Source organism: Mus pahari, chromosome 1 (genome assembly GCF_900095145.1).
Source record: "Mus pahari chromosome 1, PAHARI_EIJ_v1.1, whole genome shotgun sequence".
NCBI lineage: Eukaryota > Metazoa > Chordata > Mammalia > Rodentia > Muridae > Mus > Mus pahari.
In genome coordinates this window covers 171,553,185-171,577,000 of record NC_034590.1, presented here as the reverse complement: position 1 = coordinate 171,577,000, position 23,816 = coordinate 171,553,185, and the positions used below count along the sequence as shown (strand labels likewise).

Below are 23,816 nucleotides of genomic sequence, written 5' to 3'. Positions count from 1 at the left end.
AAACACCAGACCTTTAAGTACTTTGCAATGAAAGATGAAGTAAAGATAGCTCCCAGTATATATTCCAAGCTCCTAGGTAAAAGTCAAAGCATTATGAGGTGACTCCTTTAGAGGTATTAGAACATTCAACATTTCTCAAATAGGTTAAGACACAGTTCGTATAATTTCACTTATTTTATGTGTATGTCTCTGTATATGCGTGAGTAGATGGGTACCTGAAGAGGCCAGTAGAGGGCTGGAATCCTTGGTTCTGGAATTACAGGTTGTGAGCTGCTTGATAGGGATCCAAACTTCTGGGAGAACAGCAAGCACTCTTAACCACTGAACCATTTCTCCAGCCCCTTAATTTCATGTGGTTGAACTTGGTACTTAGGAATCTTAGTGTGGTAGAATGTGAAAGCATGACCTTGTCTTTAAGGTCTGGTTGTCAGGTGATGAAATTTCCAAAGAACAGACCTTACGTGGAATGTTTTGTTTTTATATTTTATACCTTCCCATTCCCCAACACTGTGGCTCAGGAATTTTTAGTTCAATACATGTATCTTATCATTTGTTAATATTTTAATTCCTTTAAATTTAATATTTTTTAATTTAATTAATAACTTAATTTAAATTTATTTAAGTAATTTAATTATAATTTATAATTTAACTATCATTTGCTAAAATTTAATCTTTTTAAGCTTAATAATTTTAAACTTTTATTTAGGCTTCTTTAATGTTAAATTAACTTAAAGAATAAAATAAATAGTACATGGATATAGTTTTGTGAAACATAACATCTTATGGTACAACAACAAAATACCATAGACTGGGCAATTTAAGTTATTTCTTATAGCGGTTTGGAAGCCGAGAAGTTTCCAGATCGAGGTTCTGGCCTATGGGTTCCTGGTAAAGACTCCTCCTGGATTGCAGATGAAACATTCTCACCAAAGCCTTCTCCCTGCCACATTTTGATAGCAAAGATTTAGAAACCCTTTGTTGTCTCTTTGAGAGCATGGTCTTGTAGGATGTGGGGAATGGCCTTGTCATGGAATTTTAATTATTTCCTTACTTCAGATATAGCTATACTGGGAGACAAGACATGTTCAGTCAACATACAGTAAATTTGGAGAGGTTCCTTAGTGAATTTGTGACTTAGTATTTTGTAGGAGTGAGTGAAGTTAGGTGTGCATTATACTGTACTTAAGTCTAGACATGCAGGTATATGTGAATCATTTGAGTCCGTCCTTGTTGACAGTTGGTTAGCTAGAGAAGCTGTTTACAATGGAGATAAAATTAAAAAATGTATTAGCCACTCTTATAGTGTCTTAAAAGATTGGTTTATTTTATTTTATACATGTCAGTGCTTAACTTCATTGTATGTTTGCATATCACATGATATATATAGTGCTTGTGGAGGCCAGATGATAGTATTGGATTCCCTAGAACCAAAGGTTCAGGTGGTTGTCAGCTCCCATGTGGGTGTTGGAAGCTGAACCTGGGTTCTTTTGTAAGAGCAGCAAGCATGCTTACCTGCTTGACATCAATTCAGCCTCTCTGGTAGTGTCTACAGCCTGCTTTACTTACTTGAATTCTGTCCGTCCGTCCCCCCCCCCCCCTAATTCCGGGTCCTAGTATAGTTTGATTCCTTTAAGAAGTATCTCCTTTAAGAAGTACAGCCAGGGCTATACAGAGAAACCCTGTCTTGAAAAACCTTTTAAAAAAAAAAAAAAAAAAAGAAGTATCTCTAATTCAGTGGTGACTTATTAAAATCAGACTTTTTAGCTAATATGTTAAAGCCATACAGTTTTTAAAAATGACTAAAGTAAAGTGTAATAGACTTTGAAACAAAAAAATCTGAACTGACTTTAGAGTATAAGTAACTCCCCCATCTTAGGTTCTTTCTGAGTTGGTTTGTATTGCAGGGGTTGAAGAAGTACTTTCAGCTGGTTTCCCAGAGCACTTATGTTGATATTCTTTCTCACAGGCCAGCCCTCCAGACCTCTATATTGAAAGATTTAATATAGCTCTGGGACAGTATATGGGAGCATTGCAGAGCATCGTGCCTCTTTTCATATATATGGTAAGTTAGAGCTCTGTCTCCCTTTCTTTCCCAAACCATGCAAGGTTAATTATGTTCTGTTTTCATTTACTATATTTATAATTTCTGTTCCCATTCCTGAGTTAGTTTACAGATGGGTGTGTTTATGAATATGGAGTCTAATCACCACCTTATTCTTACAGCACATCTAAGTGGAATAAGCCAGAAACTGGAGGTGAGAAAGCTAGAAGGGCATTTCTTCTCCATCCTGCCCACAATTTTCTTTTATTAAATTTGTTCTTTAACAGTTTCATACAAGTATATTGTACATTCTGCTTGTGTTTTTCTCTAACCCTCTCTTCCTCTGTGCTGTCCCCCACCCCCAGGTTTGCTGAGAGGAGACCTTTAAATCCAGTGAGGAAGGAGAGTATTAGGTGATGAGAGCTTGAAACACCTTTGTTCAGAAAAACACCCAAAACAAAAGTAGATGGAGAACACTGTAGGAAATTTGTAAAATACTAGGCACAGATTTATTGTCTTTGATAATTAACTTTTATGGATTAATTAGAAAAAGGTCAGCAATACTATGTTTTTGTCTGATATGAATTAGATAGTTCACAGAAAAAATATACATGTATATATATATATATATATTATAAAAAAGGAAAAATATAGCAAGCCATTGTTAAGTATAACTTATAATTACTGTTAAATTACTTTTTAAAAAGTGCTTGGAAATACTTATTTTTGATGAATCTGTAAAAGAAACAGACCTTATAATTTAGAGTAGAAATGAATTGCTAAAATTGCCTTGAAAGACTCAAATTTTATGTATAAAATTTCTCAAATTCATAAATAGATATAAACACTAAGTGTATATATACATATACATATATGTGTGTGTGTATGTATATGTACATACATACATTTTAATAGCAGAACATTGGACATTTGTATTGTCATCAGTTGGGGATTGTTTTAACAATTTATGGAAAACAAGAAAATACACAGTTAATACAATGACATGTTTTTATATTTTTGTGGAGAAATGTCTTCTAGGTCCTAACATTAGGGTAAAAGTGCCAGGTACCGAGGTACAAGCAGTACGTAGTACTCAGTGGGGAGAGGAGTGGTTCCCATGCAAGGAGTGTTTCAAAACAAGTATATCATGTCATTTTCTCTATAGAATGGGGCCTATAAAGCTAAAACACAGGATCAGCTCTGGAAGGCGTAGCTGTAGTTTTTAACCAAGTGTATGCATCTTATTTTTAGTTTGTTCTTAAAAAAAAAAAAAAAATGAAAAAAAAAAAAAACAGAGCGGGAAATACTGCTGAACTAAGAGAGTGAGTGAAAAATTTGTTTTCATTCCCTTTGTGTGTTTTACTCTTGGTCATTGAGCTAGCATTTAAAACATGAACACATTTAACGGTTTCAGATTTTTATTTGTTTTCCTAGTCAGGTGGATTTTGGTAAGAAAGAGAATACTTAACTCAAAGTGGTAAATAAGGAATGGCAATCCATCTTGTAACAGACCTTGAGAGTAGGCAATTCCCAGGGATGTTGGGAGTCAGGGTTTCTGTTTTATACCTTGCTGTACATCATAGAATTATTTTATTGGATGTAAGTGAAGAACTTTTCCTTCAATCACTACTTGTGGTTAACCTGATTAGGGTATCTGATTCTGAGCAGAGATGGCATCTAGAATTTGGTACAGTGGCCATTACTGAAGGGCATGTATAAAGGGACTTTTCCTAGTGGCTTCCTCTACCTGCCTTCCCTAAGCTTTGGATGCTGAGGAGTGCCTTTCTCAAGTCTTCCTGCATTGCCTTTTGATGCTGGTGATGAGCTTGTTTTTTGTTTTTAAAGATTTGTTTATGATGCATACGGTGTTATGCCTGTGTATATGCCTGCAGGCCAGAAGAGGGCACCAGATCTCATTATAAATGGTTATGAGCCACCATGCGATTGCTATGAATTGAATTCAGAACCTTTGAAGAGCAGTCAGTGCTCTTAACCTCTGAGCCATCTCTCCAGCCCTGGTGATGAACTCTTAAAGGCATGGCACACAGCATGGCTCTGTACTGTTTCCATATTATTGTGAAGTTAATAATTGAATCTTTCAACCTCATGCCAAGAAAACCTGTGACTAGGAATGGCTGGGTTTTGCAGGGCTTTTTTATTTTATTATTATTTTATTAATCAATACATTTATTCATTCTCTAAAACAGTATTTAGTTCTCATGGGAGTGATTACTTTTCACTATTGATATATAAAAACTTACTTACTTTTTTTTTTTCCAGAATAAGTTTTACATAGAAACTAAGCTTAACAGAGACTTAAAAGATGATCTTATAAAACTGTTTACGGAGCATGTTGCAGAGAAGCACATTTACAGCCTAATGCGTAAGTATACTTTTACTTCCTTTGGGGGTGAGACAGCACTAGCCATGGTCTCCTTTTTTTTTTCCCTTCCTTCTCCAGCTCACTCTTACTCTTTCCTTTCATCTGAGAACACTGTCTCTAAACTCCAATATTGACATCTCTAGAGCCAGAGAGCAGGAAGTTAAGTCTATCTCAGTCTATAGAGAGACACGATTGAAACTGGCTTAATAGTCACCTACTGTTCTGGGCCACTTAGGCAGCTCATTTATTGGACAGTGTACTTGGCCTGTTCTGTGATGCCATTTCTTCCCTGAGCAGGAGTATGATTAGGAGGATCACATGTCATCAGTGACTTCTGAAAGAGCACTGGGTGTCTGTGAAGGCGAGCACAGGCTCTCTCTGGTTCTACTGTTAGTCTAGTGTGGCTGCTATTCACCATGTTAGCAAGTTGCTAGCTTCCTGTGGATTAGTATCTGTAAAATATTTACTATGGTTTTTTAGAAAGCTAATTAAGATCTAGGTTCCAAGCTCATTCAGTCTTTCCCAGTCCCTGGCATTATTTTCTCCTTAAGGGAGTTTCCCTCTCCTGAGTAGAATCCAGGCAAACCATCCCTAGTCACTAAGCACCTTCAAAAGTTCATGTTCTGGTTAGTATTCAGCAAGGCATTCTTTAGTATTCTGTAACTAATGTGGATTGTAGTTTATATTTTATTGAAAACTTTTAGTTGTAATTAGTTGCTGCCACACAGAAGTTTAACTGAAATTTACAAAGTAATTGTTTTAAAAGCTTGACCACAAGCTCTTGTTTTCATTTTTGCTTTTAAATGAAGACAAGGATTTATATACTGGGCCGGTTCACTTTTGCAAGGTACAGTTTTCACACAATAATGAAGAATCAATTGACACCATACTCCCAGAGAGTCCAGAGTCTAAAATAGGAGAACCATAAGCTTGTATTATAACATGCATTATTTTTAAGACTGGTCAGATACTTATATAAGATTTTTGTACATTAATTCTGAGATATTCCACTGTTTTGGTTTTGAGAGAGGGTCTTGCTCTCTCAAACCAAGACTGGTGTGGAAGTTTAAGAAATCCTCCTGCCTGAGCTTCCCAAGTGCTAGATGGTAGAGGTGTACTATTATACCAGCTTCTAGCCATTGGTTATAGCATTGAATACTGACATTGTTTTTAGGTTCCTAAAGCACATTTTCTTCTTTGTTAAAATTCCATAGAGAAATGCTACATCTGGTAGAATGTATTTCCTTTCTAAATATATCTTTATACTGTTAATATTTTGGAAGTCAACGTTATTGGACACACAGGAAGAATATTGAAGAGAATTTTGTACTTAGATTGGGTAAGAGTACTTCCTAGTCTGGGATTCTCATGAAATTGATATTTAAAGGCAGATATATCCTTTTCCCAGCAAATGGAAAAAACCCATAAACTTTTATAAGTTGGATAAAACTAAACGTATTAGATATTTATTGAACACTTACTAGGTATTATACTTACGATGGAGGACACAGAGTGTGACTGCTAGTCACACTAGTTTTGGTCCCAGGAGAGGAAGCCTTATAAATCTTTTAACAGTTACATAGGTGATCATCACAAAGATTTTTAAACAGATAATACACATAGTTTACATGTAGCACGACCTGTTCTAGATTCTTTGCAAGTATTTAAAGTATTACATTTTATGACATTGTAGGATAGGTGGTCATTATCATAGAAATTGAGTCAGAGAGATAAAAATAAAGTCCAAGGGGCTGGAGAGATGGCTCAGCAGTTAAAAGAGTACTGACTGCTCTGCCAGAGGTCCTGTGCTCAATTCCCAGCAACCACATAGTGGCTCACAACCATCTGTAATTGGATCCAATGCACTCTTCTAATGTGTCTGAAGACAGCTGCAGTGTACTCATATAAATAAAAAAATAAATCTTTAACAAAAAATAAAGTCCAAACATTAGTGACTCAGGGTTTGTGTCTTGGCTCTAGTGGCTACAACAAAGCAAGTAAGTATACCCAGTCTCCGATGTCTAAAAGTCTGAGCATTAGTTTCCTTTGACTTACACTTCTGGACTGCTATTCCATTTACTGTCATTCAGAAACAGTGGCTTCGGCCAGCAGCATCTTAGTTAACTGCAGTCTGGAATGGGCTTAGTGAGGTGATTTGACCCAACTGGGGCTTTCTATTGGTGGCTTACATGATTCAGACATTAGTGTGGTTTTTAGTTTTCTCCAACAGTGAATGTTCCAAGATTCAGAAAATAGCAACTTGGAAACTATAAATGTCTAAAGTCTTGGACTCAGAAAAAAATTCCTGCATTCTATTGGGTAAGCAGTCACAGAATCTAGGTTCCTGGGGGTAGATCATGGACCCCCATTTCTCAATGGGAGGTGTTTCAAACTAGTCTGAAGTCCATATCTTAAACTTAGTAAGCCAAGGCAGAATGATCTTGTGTGCCAAAACCAAATTGGTTCTCAATGCCCTCATGCTCATAAATTTTTTGTGAATATTAATGTTGAATGTCATCATTGTAGGTGAGGCTAGTTTTCCCTCAGTGCTGTGCATGCTCATGTGTCCTTAGACACTCAGTGCAGCACTGAGGGATGCACACTTATGGTTTTGACTGGTAACAAAATTTCTTTCCCTACAAATTAGTTTTTAAACTGAAAGCATAGCTAGGAGGTTTTACAATAATTAGAGTATTGTTTGGTGCTCTACTGAGCAGATGTGACAATCAGTATGTAGCAATTAAGCTGGACATTTCCAGAGAAAGTATAATGTGTTGACTCTTGCCGTTAAAGATAGAATTTACTCTGCAGAGTCAAATAACAGTACTTAAATTTTCTTAGTTTTAAACCCTAGTTTGACACCTTATGAATTCATGTAGTTTTAGTTTTCATTTCCAGACCAAATTACTAAAAGGATTCTTTGGACAATGAAGACAGTAAAATGGCTCAGTATGTCAGGTTGCTGTAGAGTAAAATGGAGAGAAGTGGCTTTTGTAAGTTGTCTTCTGACTGCCACACATGCAGTATGGCATTGATGCATGTGTGTGTAACACACACACACACACACACTATAAATAAATGTAGTGAAAATGTGCAACATCATGGCACCAAGAAACATTTAAAACATCAGAGGAGCTCAGGACCCACCAAGACACTTAAGACTTTAATATTATAATATTAGGACTGGACATCTACCCCTAGGCTTAACACCCTAAGATTGATATACATATGGGAGTAACAGGCTTGTTGAAGGACACTGCTCTTTAATACATGGCTTTCAGAAGAAACCGGTTACTAAGATGATACTTTTCTAGTGCCAGTCCATATTTGAAGGCAGAACATGTACAGGGGTTATAGGGAGTACGATTTTACAGCCTCTTCTGCCATCAGCTAGCTCTGTGATTTTAGATAGGTGTGTGTGTGTGTGTGTGTGTGTGTGTGTGTGTGTGTGTGTGTGTGTGTGTATGTTGTATAGGGGGTACTGCTCATTTAGTTTGCAAAGAAAGATGACAAAGACTAGCTCTTACTGGGTTCAGTAACCACCACCCCACCCCACCCCACCCCACCCCACCCCCAAACACACACCCATTGCATCCTTAGCAGATCCCAGTTCCTTAGGGGGGGGGAGATGGAATTTTAAATTTACTTTATTAAGAGTTTCAAGAAGAAGGGATATTAGCAAATTACTAAAATAACTTATCAACTTTTAATCCTTTCTTTACAAGTTGGAGGTTTTATTTTGCTTTATTGAGATACGGAGTCTCTTGTAGCTCAAGCTGGCCCAAAACTCTCAAAGATAACCTTGAACTTCTGATCTCCCTTTCACCTTCCTGGTTTCTGTGATTCTGGGATCAAACCCAGGACTTTGTACATGATAGGTAGGTAGGTAAACAATACCAAATTGAGCTATGTCCCAGCTTCTAGTAATATTTATTTTTGAATATAATTATTTATAGTTAGTTCATCCCAAATTGCTTATACCCGTTTCATAAGTTGCATGTGTCTTTAAAATTTGCTGTTTCTTCATAGCTGTCAGGTTGACGTAGAAGCTATTGTAGGGGCTATTGGCAGAGATTAGGACTTAGCCACAGTTTGAGTATGTAGTTAAGCATGAAGGCCTCAGGCATTGGTCAAAAAAGTAGAATAAAATGGGCATTTACATTTGGAGTGCATGCTGAATACCTAAGGCTTTCAGAATATAGGCATTCACTTAGAAATTCAGTTTTTAAACACTATATTTTAGATTATCATGATTTGTAAGTTTCCATTTATTATCTTTAAAATTTTTCACTCAAAATTAAATTTGTTATCTGTGGATGATGAGATGAGAAGAATAAACAAATCAGCCTGTAATCTTGGTTAGTAAATCTCATGGAAGTTCCTATTTCTGAAGTTACCAAATCCTTGAAGGAAGAAGATACTTCCATTTTATAAAGGAAAACAGTTAACTACAAATCTGGTTTATATAATATTCCACTATTTAGTTTTCTTCTTCCTTTCTTTTTCCCCCCCTTTTCCCTCTTTTGGTTTGAATAGTAAGATAGTGGGTGTTTTGTTTTTGTCTTTTGCCTTTTGTTTTCGATTTTTAATCTTAGAGATTAGAAATGAACTATTTTAGGGCAGTAGCGCTTGCTCTGTCCAATAAATAGTTACTGTCTGTTAATGATACAATCTAGAAGTGCTATTGAAGTAATTACTTGTTTTAAAAACGAAGGAAATGTAGTAGGTAATATAAAAGAAAGCTAACTCTTTGTTCACAGTTAAAAGTCAGAGTTAGCTTCGTCGTTGCCACAGTTAAAAAAGTAGAAAAGGTGAATTGTCATCTTCTCTGGCCTTTTGTGTAGGAAGGTTTTTTGTTTGTTTTTTGTTTTTGTTTTTTTTCCAAAAAGATGGAGCTATGGCATTTTCAAAAGTAGACTTTGATACAGTTAATAAATTTGCTGTTGGTTGAGTATCCCTAGTCTGCAAATCCAGAATGCTCAGAAATCTATATTTACTTTGTTTTTGAGAGGGAGGGGATCCAGTATGTAGTTATGACTGACCTCTAACTCAGAAAGATCTGCCTGCTTCTGCCTCTTGAGGGCCAGGATTAAAGGCATATACCACCAGTTCCAGCTGAAATCTGTAGTACTTTGAGCATGACAGAAATTGGAGTATTTCAGATTTGTTGCGTTTAGGGATGCTCGAGACTTGTGAGCCAAGCGTTTTAGATGAGTGATTTGAAGAAAGAAGGGTCAGGTGTCATTCATCTTCTTCCCACTTAGGCATGTTGCTACTTCATGAGTGCCCTAGAGCTGTTGCTTTAGAAGGCTGCACTTTTCTCAGACTCTTCTCTCTTCACTGCTTTGCTTATTACTGCTGCAGTAAGCCAGTGCAGACTCCTGTTTTATTGAGTGCTGTGCTGAAGGCTTGTGTAATCTTTTGTGTATAAGCTCTTGCTCTGTCTTGTGCTGCTCTTTTCTTGTGGTATTTACTCATTCAGCCTTAGAAATACTAATAGAACTTTTACTGTTAGCAAGTGTTACATGCTTTTTTCTTTTTTTCTTTTATTCCTTTTCATTTGTGTTTATTTTTTCTTTCTTTTTTCCCTCTTCTGATATGTTTCCCTTTTTCTTCTTTTCTTTTTTCTTTTTTTCTTTTTTCCTCTTTTCTTTTTTCTTTTTTTTTTTTTTTTTTTTACCTGTTTTTTCTTCTTATTCCAGCTTTACTTTTAGAAGCCCAGTCAACACCATTTCAGGTCACACCTTCAACTATGGCAAATATTGTGAAAGGCCTGTACACTCTCAGACCAGGTAAACACCTGTCATTTCTGTTGGGATTGGGCTTGTGTTTCTATTTATTACAGCCTTATCCAAGAGGGCAGTTGTCTTTACATGCTTCATGAGGCTAAATGACAATTGGGATTATGGTAGTAGAAATCCTGGAACTCAAATCAAAGTGAAATGTTGGTTTAGGACTCACTTGGAACTATTTTCTACCAGTAAAAAGCATCTGCTTTGGTTTTTATATCACCTTAAGAGAGATCCGCAAAATAATTGGCTGGGTGTGATGGTGACAATCGCAAGTGCCATCATTTGTGGTGCTTAGGAAGGAGTGTAGTGAGTCTAAGGCCAGCCTGAACGCTGCATACCTAGCTGTTGCAGAACAAAGCAAGAAAAATGAAAAGAAAAATGTTTTGTCTTACTTTTGGCTTTGTTATTATGAAGTTTCTCCTTCATTTCACACTGAAATATGCATAGGAATACACACTCAAATTACGTTTTCTAGTACATTACATACAGGCAAGGGATCTAGAACAGTTGATAAAGGGAACATACATAAACAGTGCTTTTACTTACAAGCAAGGCCTGTAAATGACCTTTGTGTACCTATCTCATAGTACACTTATGGTTAGATGCAAAGAAATCCAAAGAACCCTGTAGTTGTCTTCCTGTTATCTAGCCATTTACAACATGCCCATAGGGGAAGTTTTAGAAATCTCTGGGCAAAACATTGTCCTACAGTCAGTTAACACAAAAGATGCTTTTTAAAATAACAAACAAAAACCTCCCACCCAACACAGAAATTACTATTGTGAAATTTTGATATCTAGAGATTCAAAGAAATAAAATGTGAATGAAGTGTGTTTACCAATAGTAATACCAGTGATCAACATTTTTAGCTGTACTTATTCACCACTTGAATTTGATTATTTTAATGAACTCATAACTGATGGTAATTAATTTAAAAAACACTTTAAAATTTGGCTTGCTAAAATAAGAACAAAGTGAAACTGGTATTAAGGAAGTAGATTCAAGAAAGTCTCTTTCTGAGGCCACTATAAAATGATCAGTGACATGTAGAGTGTTCCTGTTTATGTAACTTTGGCTTTGGTCTTAAGCTCTATTCTTTGTTACTTTTAACAAATCATTTGTATAAAATAATTAAAGTTATAAAAATATTTTATTACATATTCTAGTAAGCTGGTATTTTTCTTCCAGTTTTTCTAATATTTGAATTTCATTTTTATAGAGTTATTAAAATGCCTCATGAATATTTCCTGTATACTAGGTTATAAATGGTGTTTTTCTTTTATGTTGGAAGTCTTCCCAGTATAATATGACAAAATCTGCCTTCTAAGGAGGCAGGTTTATTAGCCATGACCTTTTACACATGCAGCAAAATTGCAGAATAAAGCTATTATCACTGTGGGTAGAAGAAAAATGTAGGTGCCTGTTTATCTAAATGCTGTTTTATCCAGGTTGGGTTCTTATAATAGGATTTATACTCCTTGTGAAGAAAATTCTGTGTTTGAGAATTGTTCTTTTCAAAAGGTGAATTTTATCACAGACTAACCTTTTGCTGCCCTAGGCGCTTTCAGAGATGTTATTAAACATGTTTTGACATTTCCATGTCTTGGCAGTACCCATTATGTTCCTGGTCTAGTAAAATTCTAGGCACCTGACAGATAAAGGTTGGAATATTTCAAAGCTGAATTTTAAATGTAGAAGTGTCTTCTGTCACAGGTGTCCTCGATAATGTTAGCCTTTCTGTGCCACAGTTGAGTCACCTTGGGAGGTTGTCAACCTTAAATTCCTGCCCCAACCCACTGGCAATTTGGAGGACTTAGCATTAATGCTAAATTTTCATCAGAGTTTTTAGAAACTCAACTGGAACCAGCTTCAGCAATCTTACCCTGCTTCTTTTCAGCTACTGTACAGACTTTTGTTTTCTTATCTTTATTTTAATAACTAGAAATCACACCAACTGGTGGAAGGATTTGGCTTCTGTGCCTCAGATGATTGGCTAGTCATTACTCAGAACACCCTAATGACTTTCTAAAACCACATGCCAGAGGGGCATACCACTGAGAGCATTTGCCATGATGCTGTGCAAGGGAGGTGTAAGCTGGGTTGCTCCACTCCCTACACTGCATGTTTCCTTTAATTTAGCTCTTCTCCAATTGGACATTTTTCCCCCTACTTTTTAACTCTCCATTGGCCCACCACTATATGGCATCAAAACTGTGACCATTTCAGATTGTAGCTTTTCAAGTGGCTTATGGGCTTACAGAACATTGGCACGATCGTGGTTTTTCAGTATAAACAGCCACACTGTTTACAGAGGATTCTTGAAAGCCTTAACCTGAGACATTTGAAAAGGCTGAGCAGTGCTCATGGAAAAACGCAGTCAGGAAGGCAAGGGAGGCATTAGTGCCATCCCTGAGTGGAGGACCAGTGTGCATATGTGCTTTACCTTGCATAGTAAAATTAAATATTTACAAGCCTTTTAAATTCTGTGTCTTTTTTTCTTTAGATTATTCATTCCTGTGTTTTACTCATCCCTGAACCTGACACTTTTGTCATGTCTGTTGAAACATATTTCTAGGACCTCTCCTTGCTTTTTTATTTTCTATAGATTATTCTTTTGGTCTTTTCATGATCATGCAATTTTCCTTACCTTTACTGTTTTGCTCCCTCCCACGTGGGGTTGTAATTCAACTGGGATTGAGAAGATTTTTATTTCTAAAGCATCTGCTGGTTTTCTGCCTCCTTGCCCTCTGAAGTGTGGTCTCAGCTGCTTTGTTGTTTGATTAGTGAGCTCCTAGTGCTGGGGTTGCCCTCAGGCTGCTCCTTTCCACATCCTCTTCCACTTGGAATTGCCTAGTCATCTCACTTATGTTTGCCTACATCTTTAGAATTTTTTAATAATACTTACTAAAAAGTTACAGATTCCATTTTATTGAATCAATCATGTAAAAATGTCCATTTTAGATATAATTTTGTATAATATATACAAAAATATTTCTGTATGTTCACCAAAACAGGGCTATACTAGGTTTTATTATTTGGTTTAATTCAACTTTTTGTTATTTAAATAAGAGACTTGTTTGTTTTATTTAAATTATTATTTCCTTGATGAATCATTTGTTTTCCTTGACAGAATGGGTTCAGATGGCTCCGACATTGTTTTCTAAGTTTATTCCGAACATTCTGCCCCCGGCTGTGGAATCTGAACTTTCTGAGTATGCTGCCCAAGATCAAAAGCTTCAAAGAGAACTTATACAGAATGGTTTTACCAGGCAAGTGAGCTTTTCCTTAGTGATGATTTCCCATTTCTCTAGGCTTCTAGCCTGGCCTGGCATGCTGCTGAACATCTTGGGCATAGGCTGAGAGCTAAGCCTGCAGGCTCCTTACTGTGGTGGAAGCTGCTCGTTTCTGTGTGCATTGTGGAGAATGGGTAGTCAGACGGACAAGTCTCTTCCAGCTTGGAGTTTCTAACATTGATCTTTAGCACAGCAAAACCATTATTGAAACATTACAAAGAATTACTATGCATTTTCCCACTAAACTGTCCTTCATATTTTCTCTAAATTTAAATGTAGAGTACCTATTTATGAATGTTCAGAAAGTTTGCTTCCCTTGCTTTTGGTATATAGGCTTTATTTTTCTAAAATGTTTGCAATTACTTATTATACCCATAACACAGAAAAATCTGGAAAAGTACAGTTTTTTTTTCTTTTTGTTTTAATATTTAAATTAAAATGAATTAATATAAAAGTCAGGAAACAGTTGTTCAAGGATACACTAGTAACTTCTATTTTCATATTTTTTACGTTTAGCTATCTCACCTATCTTCTGGTCTCTGAATACCTAATATTGAGGAAACTCTTTTATAAAAAAGGGATGATCATTCTTCTAAACAATTCTGAGACCAAACTGAATTTCAAGGGATCAAAAATCCAACAATACCCCTACCCCACCCCCCAAAAAACAAAAAACAAAAAACAAATAAACAAAAAACCAGCCTTTACCTGTGTCACTTACTTAATCTATTTTGGTTAAGAAAGGGAGTTTGGTAATTGTTGTTCAGTATTCTTTGTTGGTCCACAGATGAGATTTTATGGCTTTTTTTCTTTTCTTTTGTCATCATAACATCTTGTAGTCATGATGTTCTGTTGGCAAATAAGTAATAAACTTGCAAAAACATTTAATTTCAAATAAAAAAAAAATAAGTGCTGTGAAGAGAATTAGAGAATGAAGTAGCGTTGGTTATTAGTGATGTGACATTGGCCTTCAAGAGGATAACTGAGCTGAGGGGAGGAGAAAGAGACAGCTATGTGACTGCCTTGGGAAGAGAGTGATAAACAGAAAAATATCACCAGCTCCAAAGCAAACTGGAAAATGAGGTGGGAAAGACAGGCCAGAGCCTTGACACTGGGCTGGGAAATGAATTGGAATTGATTTTGAACTAATGGAAAACTATGATGAGTTTTAATCAGAGGTGTGAACTATCTTACTTAAACATTCATATATGTTGCTCTTATCTAGAATAAGGGTAAATTATTTTCATTATATGTCTAATGCTGAAGATCCTGGGCCTTCAGATCTCAAAAGTCAGAGCTGCCTATAAATCTGAGAGCCACAGAGCTGGTATGCTCTGCATCTTAGAAAAGAAGGAAGAATGTATATAGAGAAGAAAAAGTGGCTTGTGACATTATTCAACAGAGGGAATATGGGATGAGTTGCACCCTTGGTTGACTGACAAGCAACTGGTGCCATTACTACTCATTGCTTAAGCATTGGAGTCTGAGTTAGTGTCTGGGAAGCCAGAAGTGTGATTCATGGGTGACTTATGGCCCATTCACAACCACTCTTAACTGTAGTGCAGAACTTGACTGCCAATAGGCTGGGGATTATATCTGTAGATTTGTGTTTTCCACCCCAGAGGTCTTCAAGCACCATAGATTAGGACTACCAAAGGCTTTGAGACTCTCAAGGTCTCAGTTTGGGGCCTGAGGAGAAGATTTTTAACTTCTGTTTGATATTTAAAGTTTTGCTAGTTCATGCAGGTTACTAGGGCTATTGTTAGCAGAATCCTGAGTTGTTTTCAAAACATGTGTGTTAGTTTGCACCTGTTTCTAGTACTTTAGTGTAAACCATCTTTATAGATGATCCTTCACCTAATATATAACAGACTATATACACCCTTGAACTAAGAATACTCGGGGTAAAAGACTCAGTTGATGTTCAATGTATTTAAAAAGACTGTTGGGTTAAAACCTTAAGCATTTGCTATTTGCACTATCACGTACATCAGTTTATTTCTGTTGGTTTGTGTATAAAGAAGTCAGTCAGTTTTGTTGACTGCTTCCTCTTTTCTTATCCCTAGAGGTGACCAGTCCCGGAAGAGAGCTGGAGATGAGTTGGCTTATAGTAAGTGATAATGTTTTTCCTGTTTTGATGGGTTCATGATGTGGGCCAGCTTCTAGGGATGAGTACGGAGACCATGTGGGTAGGGTATAGTCTAGATGACACAGCTTGCATGTGGAGTTGGGTTCATTCAGGCCTTGGGCTTAAGCTGGTGCCAAGAGAGCACCCAGATTCTTTATCATACTCAGGGGTGAGGTAATACCCCAAGATCAGTTCCTGGTGGTATTGGTTCATTTTCACTTTTCTCAGAACTGTGTTGCTTTTCAAAGTTTTAAAAATAAACACACCAGGGATAGAAATCAGGAGGAAAATGGACTTGCATGTGCAGAGTATCTCTGTCTCTCATGGTTTTTCTTCTTCTGACTTTTTTTCAGACAGTCCATCTGCTTGTGCAAGTTCCAGGGGGTATAGATAGTGACTGTTGAACTACGTTTCTCCCAAGAGAAGACACACTGGAGCTACAGAAACTGTTCCGGGCACAGTGAGGCCTGCACCACTCAGGAGCTCTGTCAAAGGCTGTTCTCAGAGAGGATACTGGACTTCTTTCTTTAATTTTCAGTTTTTAAAAACAAGAACTAACAAAAACAATTGCTGCTAGACTGGGGGGTGATTTTGAAATGGGACAATCTTTTAATCTACAGAGCAAGTGTCTTGGAGAGTGGCCGTGGCTAAAGTGAAGCTTAATGTTTGAATCAGCTTCCTCCAGAAATACAAGAACGAAAGAATCTTTTTTTTTTTTTTTTTAAAGCACTCATGTTGTTTATTTGTGGACTTGGAACATGGTGTCTCGTGTCAAGATATCTTTGCTTAAAACCAAGCAGATGTTATAATACAGTGTTTTTTCACCCATGCCTCAAACAATCTGTTTTAAATTCAGATTGATCTATGTTTAGCAATTAGTCTTGTGGAGGAAAATGCTAACAACTGCTTTTACTATTACTTTCCCTATTAATTCCCATTTTCAACTGTGTGCCTTGAGCTTTGTGCACTTTGCAGCTATGTGACCATGTCATCAATCTCATGATGCTTCCTGGAGAAGTTGATATCTCCAACTGGCCCACCAAAGCCTCTGGTATGGCTTTGTATTTGTAGCAGAACCTGATTGAGAAGATGGAAGCACTAGAGGCTGGTCAGAATTCACCCTGCTGTCCCAGCTTTCATGGGGACCAACTCTTACTGAGTGGTTTCCATTCTACTATTGCCTCACCCGATGTCAGCCCTGAGTTGGGTGGAGCCCTGGTTTCAGGCTATGATACTGTAGAGATTGCCCAGCAGTGGGAGCTACTCCCTGGATCCCTCTCGGGCTGAATAGTTTTTAAAGCCAAATATGGTGAATAGTTCTTGGCCCATCTCATTTTAATGGGTTCATTTAATACATATAAAAGGTCAGCTCCACTCTGTATCTTGTAAACATCATGTTTGATATTTGAGTGCATCAGGGAGAGTATGCTGTTGTTTGAAGGCTCTGGTAAAGCTTTATTGCCTGTTTCACTATACCAACAGTACAACAAAACAACAGTTCTTCACAAAAGTCTGAAGCTTATCTAGTTGTGTTTCAATAATAAAACTAGATATGGCAAGGGAAAAGTATTTTCCTTCTCAGTTTTGCTTGAATGTGAAGTGAGCATTGGCTTTGTGCTACCAGGCTCCATCTGACAGTGATGCTGGCCATTCAGAGAATGCTCCCCCAAGCTACTGCTACCAACTCAGTGGGCAGCAGTTAGAAATGAAACACCAGGGACAAGAACATTACCCAGTAGCAGTCCTGTGTAAACAGTGTTCCAGGGGAAGAACAGTTAAGAGCTGATGGCTTGAGTCTTTCAGTACTTGTCTGCAGTTGGTAGAATTTATGGGGGGTTTAATTGGCTTCATTCCATTTGGGTTATATTTGAGAACCTGAATAGGGACAAGTGGACTCTTCCTATGGTCTGTACAGCCTTTTCTGCTCTGATGTCGAGGGGAAAGTTTTCATTTTATCAGAAAGCCCAGTTTACTTTTCTGATGGAATGCTCACCACAGAGTTGTAAATATATCATTTTGAACTGGTTTCTTCTACACAGCTTTAATATTTTTGACAATAGTAAAGTTGGAACATTTCTTGAAACATAATAGGTTAGTGATTCTGTGTCTTAATTATGCCCCCTCCCCCAGGAGAGAGTGCTCTTCTTTTTCTCTAAAAGAATTTTGCCTATATAAAAGCATTAAATAAATTGGCATTAAAGTGGGTGCTTTTGTGTTAGTAAATTAATGGAGAAATAGTCATACTAATTCTGTGTTAGCACAAAATAGGCAGGGAAAAACCTGTGAAATTCTCATTCTCTGAGTCAAAGCTGGGTACCACTGTGATGGTACTGAAATCCATGGGGAAGGAAAGTTGAGTGTGCTCCTGATGGATGTGTCCTGGTAACGGTTAAGTTAAGCAAGGCTTGACAGCTTGTAAAATTGACACTTCTTGTTAATTGAAATCTTTACGAGAGTCTTCGTCTCCAACTATGAGGAAATAAAATCTGTTCTCTCTCATTTTGTATTTCCTGAAAGTATTTTCATGTGTACTTGTGTTTTTGCCAGTACAATTTTTCTATCCCTGCTGAGGACTGCTTTCTCAATCAAATCGTTAAAGCTCAAATTTTATGTAGATCAGTTAGTCACTGAAATACAGTTGATTTGGCTAAATGGCTAATGTGTACATTTGCCTAAAAGTAGGCCTTTGAAAAATTAAAAGCCAGGAGGGTCATCTTCAAGTAATGGTTTGAAAAAATAAACAGATGATGGTGTTGAGAGACAATGCTCCTTTTAAAAGTTGACCTTACTCTTGGGTCACTGTGTTATCTGCTGACCTACTGTCATAACTGCATTCTGACCTGACAGGAATTATTTTCTTGGGGGCCAGAAAGTAAAATTTAGTGGTCTGACTTGCCTAATAGTTCCTAGGCAGGGTTGTTCACTTGCATGCACAATTAGTAATGATTGTGCATCACTAAAATTTCTCAAGGTCTTTTATTACAAGCACTCATTCCCCTTTTTGCTAGAGTGAAGTTGGTTTGTATGTAGGTGAGACTGCAAAGAAATGGATGTCCCTGGTCATGACACACCACTGTGTATGTCTCTAGAGCTCAGTTCTGTCTAGCTGCTGCTCTCTTGTCATTTACTTTCTGTCAGGTTGCAAATTTGCACACATGAATGATCCCTCAGGAACAGTTTGCACACTCCTCAGTATACTCTGCAGAGACCAAACAGCATTTAAGGTTATCAGCACAAGAGGGTTCCTACACCTACTAGCAGAGGCCATGGTGAGCTTGCAAACAAAACTGGTTTCTGCAGGTAATGGGAAGAGGAGCACATAGTGTTTGTTTAAATAACCTCCCACTTATCCCTATAACCAGAGTAAGAAACCTTCCAGATTTTGCTTATTGGGGCTATGGTTTTTTGTTTTTTGTTTTTGCTTTTCTGTTTCCCCTCTCTCACAGTAATTATTTCCATGGTTAGTGTGTAAGAGGAATTGCCCTTGAGCTAAGATTCAACTGTTCATTAAGCAGCTATCATTAAACTAAGCATTATTCAATGAATGTGCACTAATCTGAGATAAGAAACAACTAAAAAGCAAAACAGAACCTGTGCATTAGCTATTCATCTGTTAAGAGTTCGTTTTTTAATGGTATATTCTTAAGCTTTTAGCTTGGAATATTGTTTGCTTTTATCCTAGTATTGGTTTCTTAGGGGGATGTTAAAATTCAAGGTTGGAATGTGACACCCTTAACTGACATCTAAAGTATCGACTTTTTCGGTTGATTACTGCTTTTAGTAATACTGTGCAAAATGTTTATTTTTACCAGAATTTCAAGCAGAAATCATAGGGAAATCCTAGAGAAATGGCTCTCTTGTGCTTTTATCACCACATAGAAATTTCCCATGGTTTCTGACCCCGTGAGAATTTTTGGAAGGAAGTGCTTGTTCTTTCCCAAAGGAAATGCTCCCTCTCTGGTCCCCTCCTGCTTAGCTGCTTCGCTGCCTCATCCCTCCTGCACTAGCTGAGACCTTAAACCCCTTCCAGAGTCAGTGATGGGTCTGCCCCCTGGGCGCAGGACCAATCTCTGCCTAGACTTGATTCCATTGTTAGAAGAGTGCTGCTGGATTACACTTCTTGGAAGATTGTCAGCATGGCTCTTGGGTTAAGAGTTGAGTGATTTGTAAAACAAAACAAAACAAAAAAACCTTTGTATTGGTTCTTACATGTTTAAATATTGTGACTACTAAACTCAGTAAGACTGGGTGTTCTAAAGGTGGTGATGCTGTTGGTTTTTTGTTTTATGTTTTTTGTTTTTTTTTTTAAGTCTTATATGTCAATGTTACAGCCATGGATTTTCAGAGAAATTATTTAAACATCAAGTCCTGGGAAATTGGCTCAAATATGCTTATGCAAAATTTGGAGATCATGTGCAGGCTAAAGGAGTTTGCCACCCACCAGCATAGCAGAGCAAATGAAGTATTGCTGTCTATTCTTCTGACATTTGTCGTCCTGCACTGTCCTTCACCACTTATTTACTGAACGTGACTAAAGCGCTTCCTGAGCTGGGGTACAAAGCTGCTGGCCTGGGCGCTCTCCTTATAAACATAGGGTAGAGTTTGAACCACTGCTCTGTATTAGTTGTATATTCTCACTCTAAAGTATTGTGGTTAATGAAAAACCTTGTACAGATGTCATTAAACTTGATTTTTAAGTTTTGTGCAGGTGTCCCTGGGCTTAATAACCTTGAACTGGTAAACACGGACATTCAGTTCCATTTACAGGGTGCTCTGTAACATGGTAGCTACAACTTAGACACAGCCATAACCTCTCTATCAGTGACTACAAAACTGTTTTACATGTGCTTTAGACGTGATAGTATGTTTATACACATGTACTGTGGTTATCTATAGTTTGTGTACTATAGGCATATAGTGCATATTATGAATTACTGTAGGTGATTCTAAGCATGTTATAGGTGGTATAGTATGTATGTGCACATTTACTGTGTTTATAGTGTGTATGTACACATACTGTAGATACAGTGTATAGTGTATAGACATGAATGTACTATAGGTGTAGTGTTGCACATGTTCTATAGGCATACATGGTGTGTGTATACAGTGTGCTTTGGGCATACATAGTGTGAGTGTACATATTTGCTATAGGCATATATAATATACATGATTTGGTGGAGGAATCCGGAGTCTTACAAGCAGTTGATAACACTGTGACTGTTGTAAACATCTCATTACCTTTTGGATTAATATGTGAGTCTGGTCCAAAGACCAAAAGGCTTGTTTTAAATATAATTTAAAAACTCATATGGGAGTATAAACAGATGAAAATAGGAAAATACTATTGAAAGAAGAAAAAATAGAAGGAACTTGCTGTACCAAAAAGATACATCACATTTTTCAGAAGTATTATTAAATTTAAAGCAGTTATAATTTTGTAAACATAGCTGGGTTAATGGGAAATGGGTAAAAAATAGGAATGAAGGCATACATTAACAATGGCTTTTAAGAGTTATTCTGGCCACAAGGAATTGTTGATTGAAAACTGTTGGAGAAAATTAAATTGATTGCTGTCAGCCCATTCATCAAAGAAAGTGCAGATGGACTAAAAATTAAATTTAAAAGCATAGCACAAAAAAGTCAGTATGAATCCCCATCTCCAGGAACTGAGAAGTTTCTTTTAAGGACAATTATGAGACACAAGTGCTGTAGATGTGTCATCTGCCTTTGTGCTCTGTGGAGCGTTTAGCGTGTGTACTTATGGATACATTTTTAAAATTTTATGTGTATGGCCTGCATGAATTTATATGTACCATGTGCGTACAGAGGCCAGAAGAAGACCACTAGACTAGAACTAGGGCATCAGTTCTCAACTTGTGGTTTGTTAGGGGTCAAACAACCTTTTAACAGGGGTGGCATATCAGAAATCCTGCCTATCTGATATTTATATTATTCATAACTAGCAAAGTTATAATTTTGACATAAAGTGATTTTATAGTTGGGGGTCACCATAACATGAACTACATTAATGGCAGCTTTCAGAAGGTTGAGAACCACTGAAGTAGAGTTACAGTTATAAGTTGATAGGTGTGCTGGGAACCAAATCCGGGTCCTCTGTAAAAGGAATTTGCTCAATGTGGAGCCATCTATTCTGCCCCAAATTGTTTAAATGTGCTCATATATTAATACACATAAGACAGAAAACAATTTGTGTAGAATTTGTATCTTTTAAAACTTTTTTAAAAATGCCTTTTCCTCTTTTTTATTTGTTTTGTTGTTTCTTGAGATGGGATTTCTGAGTATACCCTGGCTATCCTGGAACTCCCTCTGAAAACCAGGTTGGCTTCAGACTCAGATCCACCTGCCTCTGCCTCCCAAGTGCTAGGATTAAAGAATGGAGGTGAGGTTTTTAAGTAAGAGACATGCAGTTGGAAGATGATTTGAGACTGGGAAGATCACCCAGTAGAGTTTGCTATGTATGTGTGAAGACCAAAGTTTGAGTCCTAAAGACCATGAATGCTATCTGCTAGCTAGCATTCCTACAGCAAGACAGGAGATACGGACAGACTATCTGGATGGCCAGTTAGCCTGGCATTGGAAGACAAGGAGCCACACCCAGGATTATCCCTTGATGACTGAACTGTTACATGTGTTCATGGGAATGCATTTGGGCACATACACACAATATTTTATAAATTTTACATCTTTAGTTAGGCTTAGGATTACCATTGCTATGATGAAACATGACCAAAAGCTGATTGGTGTTGAATAACAAGTTTTCTTGGAACCTTTTATCTCAGCAGAGGCAGGCAGATCTCTGAGTTTGAGGCCAGCCAGATCTGCATAGCAAATTCCAGGACAGTGGGCACTACACAGAGAAACCCTGTCTCTTGGCAGGGGTAGGGGATGGGGTGGAGGGAAACAACTGGGACAGGGACCCAAAAGCAACAAAACCATTCCATCCTGCAGGGAAGCTTTCTAAATAAAAAGGTAAAGAACTCATCAAAATAGCTTCACAAAGTCCCCAAAACTGACCAGATACCCCTTCTGCCAGAGTAAAGAAAAACTGAGAGTCTTGTTTAAGAGGAACGTGCTATACTGCAAAGATTTATAATCTGAGCTGCAAAAAAAAAAAAGAAAAAAAAAAAAAGTTCAACGATGACTGACCCAACCAACTGTCTGGAAGAAGTAGAAACCAGTTCAGTTGCCTAGAAGAGGTTTAGACCAGAGTCACTTGGAAATTACATACTCCAGCCTGTTGAGCTGCCTGCAGGCTATGCAATGTCCTCTGTGTTTCCCAGGTTTTGTGAGCTGTCATCCATGTTGGAATGGGTCTTGGTGATGCCATTGTGGGTCATTTCTGATTCTGTAACTCCAATAAAACGCATTGGTTCAACAAGTTGAATTTGGGTGGTATCCATATGTTGGTCTGTCTTGGGATCCCTATCTGGAGTGCCTCTCCCCAGAAAAAGTTACACAACTGGGAAGCAAAGGGTTTATTTGCCTTACACTTCCAAATCATAATTCATGTAAGGAATTATGCTGGGCAGGAACCTGGAAGCAGAAGCTGATGCAGAGACCATGGAAGGGTGATGAACCTAGGACCACCAGCCCAGGGATGGCCACCCACAATAGGCTGGGCCTTGTCTCAATCACTAAGGTCTGCTTGCAACCCCATCTTATGGGGACATTTTTAAAATTGAGGTTCCCATCTCCTAAATGACTAGCCCGTGTAGAGTTGACACAAAACTAGCCAGCACACTATTATTTCAAAACTTGTGAATAAAAACTAAGTCACACACAAACATTTACATTTTTAAAGATGCAGTTTTTTTTAAGTTGTTTTTAATATAGTGCTGGGAACCACTGAACTACAGCTCCAGCCCTTAAAAATGTCTTATTTCTGACACTTTTGTTACTTTATGCAAAGATCTCAATGTTTTGATTCTAAGATAAGTTTATCTTAAGGCTTGATTTTAGAAGCTTGTTTCATACTTGAAACAGCTATTTCGTTGATACCTTCTGGTGCAAAATAGCAATGTTTTTTAGAAGAAATATCTGTTTCCAACTACCTGGTTTGCGGAGGTGTTTCTCAAACACTGGATATTTTTGTATTTCTCAGTGTCAGTAGTTTATGTATTCACTCTTTACCACTGTTGACAGCAGCCTAAAAACCAAC

The 23,816-nt window shown here is 37.4% G+C and overlaps 1 protein-coding gene across 2 annotated transcripts in view; it reads left to right on the top strand.

Moving 5' to 3' along the window:
* Cacul1 (CDK2 associated cullin domain 1) overlaps positions 1-20,349 on the top strand; it is a 56,929-nt gene extending 36,580 nt beyond the window's left edge. Inside the window, exons 4-9 of one of the 2 annotated variants that reach the window (XM_021202642.2) lie at positions 1,967-2,062; positions 4,322-4,424; positions 10,127-10,216; positions 13,347-13,485; positions 15,576-15,619; positions 15,991-20,349. In XM_021202642.2, coding sequence (XP_021058301.1) covers positions 1,967-2,062; positions 4,322-4,424; positions 10,127-10,216; positions 13,347-13,485; positions 15,576-15,619; positions 15,991-16,031 — 513 coding nt within the window. In that variant the 3' untranslated portion in view covers positions 16,032-20,349. The remainder of the gene's footprint in view (positions 1-1,966; positions 2,063-4,321; positions 4,425-10,126; positions 10,217-13,346; positions 13,486-15,575; positions 15,620-15,990) is intronic. The other variant, XM_021202649.2, reaches the window with a different exon arrangement.
* Positions 20,350-23,816: the final 3,467 nt, after the last annotated feature.